The sequence below is a fragment of the Conger conger genome, chromosome 4 (genome assembly GCF_963514075.1).
Source record: "Conger conger chromosome 4, fConCon1.1, whole genome shotgun sequence".
NCBI classification, from domain to species: domain Eukaryota; kingdom Metazoa; phylum Chordata; class Actinopteri; order Anguilliformes; family Congridae; genus Conger; species Conger conger.
In genome coordinates this window covers 9291550-9298528 of record NC_083763.1, presented here as the reverse complement: position 1 = coordinate 9298528, position 6979 = coordinate 9291550, and the positions used below count along the sequence as shown (strand labels likewise).

General features: G+C 49.0%; 1 protein-coding gene across 4 annotated transcripts in view; it reads left to right on the top strand.

Annotated features, from left to right (window-relative positions):
- sbno2b (strawberry notch homolog 2b) overlaps window positions 1–6979 on the top strand; it is an 84202-nt gene that overhangs the window by 71217 nt on the left and 6006 nt on the right. For all 4 annotated transcript variants that reach the window (XM_061237344.1, XM_061237343.1, XM_061237346.1 and 1 more), the window contains 8 exons: window positions 46–154; window positions 558–629; window positions 1110–1253; window positions 1589–1683; window positions 2318–2410; window positions 3123–3254; window positions 4154–4230; window positions 5429–5619. In XM_061237344.1, the coding sequence (XP_061093328.1) occupies window positions 46–154; window positions 558–629; window positions 1110–1253; window positions 1589–1683; window positions 2318–2410; window positions 3123–3254; window positions 4154–4230; window positions 5429–5619 (913 nt within the window). The remainder of the gene's footprint in view (window positions 1–45; window positions 155–557; window positions 630–1109; window positions 1254–1588; window positions 1684–2317; window positions 2411–3122; window positions 3255–4153; window positions 4231–5428; window positions 5620–6979) is intronic.

Below are 6979 nucleotides of genomic sequence, written 5' to 3'. Positions count from 1 at the left end.
GGGAGTCCCTCACAGTTGGACTCATGCGTCCCGTTTCCTCTGCAGTATGGAACCAAGGCTCTGGACAAGATCACCAAAGCCATCCTGGGGCACATCGAAAGCAAGGTACGCCCTCCCAAGGGGTACCCAGGGGGCGACGCCATTTTCTTCAGAGGTGAGACCAACCGCTGTGTGTGTGTGTGTGTGTGTGTCTGTGTCTGTGTCTGTGTCTGTGTGTGTCTGTGTGTGTCTGTGTGTGTCTGTGTGTCTGTGTGTCTGTGTGTCTGTGTGTCTGTGTGTGTATGTGTGTCTGTGTGTGTGTGTGTGTGTGCGCGTGTGTCTGTGCGCGTGTGTCTGTGCGCGTGTGTCTGTGCGCGTGTGTCTGTGCGCGTGTGTCTGTGCGCGTGTGTCTGTGCGCGTGTGTCTGTGCGCGTGTGTCTGTGCGCGTGTGTGCGTGTGTGTGTGTGCGTGTGTGTGTGTCTGTGTGTGTGTGTGTGTGTGTGTGTGTCTGTACCTGTGTGTGTGTGTGGGAGAGCCTATGGCCACCGTCTCACTGCTTTCTGTTCCTGCCGTTTCAGAAATGAAGCAGGGGATGATGGACGTTGGGATATTCTGCAAAGAGTCTCGCTTTGGGATCAGTACTGAGAAAGGTGAGCGGAGATGAAGCATTGCAGCTGTACAGCGAAGAAGAGAAAATGGCGGCTGACCAGCAGCTCATGCTTTGTGCCAGTTTTGCCTCCCCACCGAGTCTATTTTGAACTGAATCATAAAATACCGTGCTAGGCTAAAGTATAAGGTACTGCTACCACTAAACTCACACACTAGCCTCCCCTTCCCTCAGAAAGGGGACCAGTTAGCCTGTGCTAACACATTAGCCTCCCCTCCTCTCAGAAAGAGGACCAGCTAGCCTCGCTAGCACAATAGCCTCCCCTACCGTCAGAAAGATCACCAGCTAGCACTAACACACTAGCCTCCTCTTCCTTCAGAAAGGCGACCGGTTAGCCTGTGCTAACACATTAGCCTCCCCTCCACTCAGAAAGAACACCAGCTAGCACTAACACGCTAGCCTCCTCTTCCTTCAGAAAGAGGACCGGCTAGCCTGCGCTAATACCTTCCCTTTCCCAACTCAGACTGCAGCATCACCAAGTTCCTGAACCGCATCCTGGGTCTGGAGGTGCACAAGCAGAACTCGCTCTTCCAGTACTTCACCGACAACTTCGACTACCTGATCGAGAAGGACAAGAAGGAGGGGAAGTACGACATGGGCATTCTGGGTAAGGGGAAGCCGGAACGTTCCGGGGTTGTTGGGGGTGTATTTCTCTGCGTTTTTACCCTGCAATTCTGTATCACTGTGGATTTTTACATTTTACTTTGTCAGGCATGCTTTTTGGAATCGTTATCCATTACATTTTTATTTACTTTTATACATAGTATGAAGTTGTTGTAATTGTTTTTATACATAGTACATAAATGGCCCATTCAGACCTATTCCTCTCCGTGGAGGATGCTCTCCGTGTATTTAGGGAATGTCTGTTTCTCGGGTTGAGCGACGTGGTGAAGTGCTTGCGTGTGAACGCTGTGGTCTTTCTCCTGTCCTCTCCCCCTTCAGACCTGGCCCCGGGTAACGATGAGATCTACGAGGAGACGCAGGAGAAGTTCCTCACTGCGGGCAACCCTCAGGACGGCCAGGTGGTCCTGTACAAGGTGAGGGTCGCGATTCCCCGGCGGTTTTTAACCCATTAATGTCCCTATTGGAACGTCTTCTGGAATCGGAATGTCTATGTTCTATATATCTTCTTTGGGAACTTTTTCCTCTTTTTTTATTTTTTTCTCCTCAAAGCTTGCTGAGCAGATGGCAAATCCGTTTGAATTTCTCACGTTGGCCAACGTGTGAGGCTGTGGTGTGGGTTCTCCTTCACGCACTATTTTTAGTCAGTAGTGAAATATGGGTTAGTCTCGCGCCACCTGGCGTGTCCGGAACACGTGGTGTGTAACACAGGCGTGTCCAGAACACGGTGTAACACAGGCGTGTCCACAACGCGCGGTGTGTGACAGGCGTGTCCAGGGCATGCGGTGTGTAACATGGCCGTGTCCAGAATGCGGGGTGTGTAACACAGGCGTGTCCAGAATGCGTGGTGTGTAACACAGGCGTGTCCAGAATGCGCGGTGTGTAACACACGCGTGTCCAGAACGCGCGGTGTGTAACACAGGCGTGTCCAGAACCACAGAACACGCGGTGTGTAACACAGGCGTGTCCAGAACGCGTGGTGTGTAACACAGGCGTGTCCGGAACAGAACACGCGGTGTGTAACGCGGGCGTGTCGCGTGTCGTCTCCAGATCAGCGTGGACCGGGGCATGCACTGGGAGGAGGCGTACGGCAAGGCGCAGACCCTGACGGGGCCCGACGAGGGCTTCTACGTCTCCCACAGGGTGAGTCTCTCTGAGGGCAGGCCTCCACACGCACGTCTCCACACGCCCCTCCCGTCTTCACACATTGTACCCGGCGAGAGAACAGCCCCCGAGACATTCGCTGGAGCGGAGCGACGTTTTAGAGCCAGGGCCCGTTCTTTCACACATCGTTCTATAGCTAATTGAGTGCAATTTTCTGTGTCCTTTCCTTTTTTTGGTTCATCTTTGTAAATGTATTACCATTATGCACATAGCTTTTTTATTTTTTTTTGTGTTTGTTTTGATTGACACGTGCCTTCTTGGTCAGGACGGTGTTGTAAATGAGAATTTGTTCTCAATCACCTTTACCTGGTTAAATAAAGGCTAAGTAAATAAGTAAACCACGGTTTATTTCGGCCTTCTGCATTTTAGCTCAGCGTAGACCCGGCTGACACTAAACGTCCTCGCAGTGTTCCTGGAATGTTTTGTCAATGTTATGACATTGGTGCTGCTACATGCTAGTACGTTGTGAGAACGTTTGGCGTTCGCTAGGGAGACAGACACTTTCTTTTGTAATAACAGATACAAATAGTCTACTGTCATATTTTGGATGTTTTACAAAGAGAAACAGAATCTGTTTGAGAAGGGTGTGTTAGAGTTAGCGCTGTTAGCGCAGCGTTAGCCCTGGAGGTAGGCCCCCTGTGGGCCGAGCTCCTCCCTGGGTTAACGGTGGGTTTTTGGATGTCTTCCCCAGCTGAGGGGGAACCACCCCTGCGTGCTGCTGGCCGAACAGGGCCGGGGGAGGAACCTCAACCTCTACAAACCCAACATCGGCAAGCAGGCCCAACCGGAGAGCCTGGACAACCTGCAGCGCAAGTACCGCAAGGTGAGTCACACACCCCACCCTCCCACACACCCCACACCACACACCCTACCCCAACACATGCCCCACCACACACCCCACCCCACCCCACCCCACACCCCAACTGCTCCCCTTTATACACCGTCAGGACTGAACCCACACCCAGCCACTCCCCTTACACAGTCCTACACCGTCAGGACTGAACTGTTCTTCCAGCGCCTTTCACTGAACTTCTTCTATAAACAGCCCTCTGGTGCAGCCAGGCTGCGTTTTCCATCCCCTTGTGCATACTGACCCCTAGTGGCTGTAATATTTTCACACTAAGAAAGCACAATACATTCTAGTATACAGAGTGCCCCAAAGGCAGGACTGTATTAGTTGTGTGTAGATTGATACTGCTGTCATAGTCCTGCTCTTAACTTAACATAATGGGGAGAACATGGCCATTCAGCCCAGCAATGCTTGCCTTTTTCTACCACTAAACAGTACCTACTGCTTAGTTTACCTAACAGCTTAAATAGTAACTAGCACCGTATCAAGCCTGGTCTTAAAAACCCCCAACGTTTCTGCCACCACTACACATCCTGGCCAGCTATTCTATACACAGTGACCACTCTCTGTGTGAATACTTACTGTGTTTGTGCGGAATGTATCCTACATGTCAGTGTTCTGGGCTGTGTGTGTGTGTGTGTGTGTGTGTGTGTGTGTGTGTGTGTGTGTGTGTGTGTGTGTGTAAGCTGTGTGTTATAATCCATGCTCAGGGCAGTGTGTTTGTGTGTGTGTGTGTGTGTGTGTGTGTGTGTGTGTGTGTGTGTGTGTGGGCTGAGTGTTATAGTCCATGCTCAGGGCAGTGTGTGTGTGTGTGTTATAGTCCTTGTGTGCGAGTGTGTGTGAGATGCACTGATGCCCTCTGCTCTGTGCAGGTCACACCAGAGCAGGCCAAGGACAGCTGGGAGAATCAGTTCACCTTCTCCTTCAGGAAGTGCAGCCACGCCAACTGGTGAGTGTGGGCCCAGCTTTCAAAGGGAGATCTGTGTACTGTTACCAAGCATTGACCCTGTTGTGTTGTGGTATTGTGAAGCATGATGTCCCTGTTTAGGTGTTTTTGTGAAGCATGTTGACCCTGTTGTGTAGTGTTATTATGAAGCATATTGACTCTGGTCTCTTGTGTTGTTATTGTGAAGTATATTGAAGTTGCTTGGTTGTGTTATTGTGACACATGTTGAAGCTTGCTGGTTGTGTTATTGTGAAGCATGTTGACTGTTGTGTTATAGTGAAGCATATTGAAGCTTGCTGGTTGTGTGATTGTGAAGCATGTTGAAGCTTGCTGGTTGTGTTATTGTGAAGCATGTTGACTGTTGTGTTATAGTGAAGCATATTGAAGCTTGCTAGTTGTGTTATTGTGAAGCGTGTTGAAGCTTGCTGGATGTGTTATTGTGAAGCATAGTGACTGTTGTGTTATAGTGAAGCATATTGAAGCTTGCTGGTTATGTTATTGTGAAGCGTGTTAACCTTGTGTTGTGTTATTGTGAAGCATGTTCAAGCTTGCTGGTTGTGTTATTGTGACATGTTGACTGTTGTGTTATTGTGAAGCATGTTGAAGATTGCTGGTTGTGTTATTGTGAAGCATGTTGAAGCTTGCTGGTTGTGTTATTGTGAAGCATGTTGAAGCTTGCTGGTTGTGTTATTGTGACATGTTGACTGTTGTGTTATTGTGAAGCGTGTTGAAGCTTGCAGGTTGTGTTATTGTGAAGCATGTTGAAGCTTGCTGGTTGCATTATTGTGAAGCATATTGACTGTTGTGTTATTGTGAAGCATTTTAAAGCTTGCTAGTTGTATTATTGTGAAGCGTGTTGACTGTTGTGTTATTGTGAAGCGTGTTGAAGCTTGCTGGTTGTGTTATTGTGAAGCATGTTGAAGCTTGCTGGTTGTGTTATTGTGAGGTGTGTTGACTGTTGTGTTATTGTGAAGCTTGTTGAAGCTTGCTGGTTGTGTTATTGTGAAGCATGTTGATGCTTGCTAGTTGTGTTATTGTGAAGCATGTTGAAGCTTGCTGGTTGTGTTATTGTGAGGTGTGTTGACTGTTGTGTTATTGTGAATATTGTTGAAGCTTGCTGGTTGTGTTATTGTGAAGATTGGTGAAGCTCGCTGGCTGTGTGATTGCGAAGCGCGTTGACCCCGCTGTGTGGTTGCCGTAGGAACGGGAAGTGTAAGCAGGTGGAGGCGGGGCACGAGTGCTGGCAGGGCATGCGTCTGCGTCAGTACCACATGCTGTGCGGCGCACTGCTCCGCGTCTGGAAGCGCGTGGCCGAGGTGGTCTCCGACGTCACCAGCTCCAGCATCCTGCAGATCGTCCGGCTCAAGACCAAGGAGCACAACAAGCAAGTCGGTGAGTGTGAGCCCCCCTTGCGCCGCGCTGGCTCCCCCTGCTGGTCCGGCAGACACACTGCGCGCTGGACTTCCATAGAGCAATTTTATGTTGCACTTGTTTCTCCATCTTGAAGTGATAGTTCTTTACCACAATTCTTGTAGTCATGCGTCTCCTAGTTTATGCGATGGCCTAACGTTACTGACTTAGCCTGCATTTACTGTGAACTAGACTTGATGTTCATGGTTATGTGAGTTGTGCCTTATCTGACATGTGTTCTTTTGTTGTTGAATGGTTCGGTAATGCACTTATTGTTTGCCACTTTGGATAAAAACGTCGGCCAAATAAATGTAAGGTCCTGCGGACATACTGCACATGCTGGTCGTGTGTTCACAGCTCAAGTGTTGAGATTTTAACCGCCGTTTCGTTCAGTGCTCGTCTGCATTTCACCTGTCCGACAGGCCTTCAGCATGAGAAATTGTTGTTGGAGGCATGTGAAAGTGCTTTGGTTGAGATATTCTTGCATGACTGTTTTAATTTGTGCATTCAACGGTGGTAGAGGAGATTAGTTTTCAGCTTAATTTGTCAACTCGATGGGTTTTCTGAAGTGAGTGCTATTGGGACATAATTATAAATCACAACTACCGTTGCTACGGGAACCAGTTAATCTGTACCCATCAAAGCTGAGATCGCATGCGGCTGGAAACAGGAATTTTTAAAAATGAGGGATCCCTATAATGATGGGGTGGCAGTGTATACTGGGGGTGGGGAGCTGGGCTTGTGAGCCGAAGGTTGTAGGTTCGAATCCCCGGTAGGACACTTGAGCAGGGTACTCAAATTGCTTTAGTATCCATCTGTGAACGTGCATACTGTGTGTAAAATAGAGCATCTCTTGAATGTCGGTAGTGTGTAATGTAGTGTATGTTAATAAGAATTAACGTAAAAATGCAGTAACGTTTGCTGAAGGAGAGCCACTGCGTGTCTGTGGCTGTTGTTTTCACCTCAGGATCAGACCCAGTGAACCGGGCGAAGCGTGTTAGCGGTGTAATCAGCTGCGCTAATGGCATAATTAAGCTCTGCGTCTCAGCAGAAGCCCAGCGGACCCTGCAGCTCTCCCGGGCAGGACTTAATCCTGCTGCTGTAGCGTAGCGTGACGCTAGCGCACTGCTAACGCGCACCTTCGACAACGGGAGCTATAACGATAACCATAGCTATAACGATACCGATGTAAACATCCGCACTGATTAACGATAACGTTCTGTAAATAGTCCCTCGGCTACGCCATCTGCCGTTTTGAACGTGCCACCCTGTAAATTCAGATGGATTCTGATTGGCGGTCAGTGTTGTATTGTTCTTGCACCTGGAAAAATAAAAGCTCTGA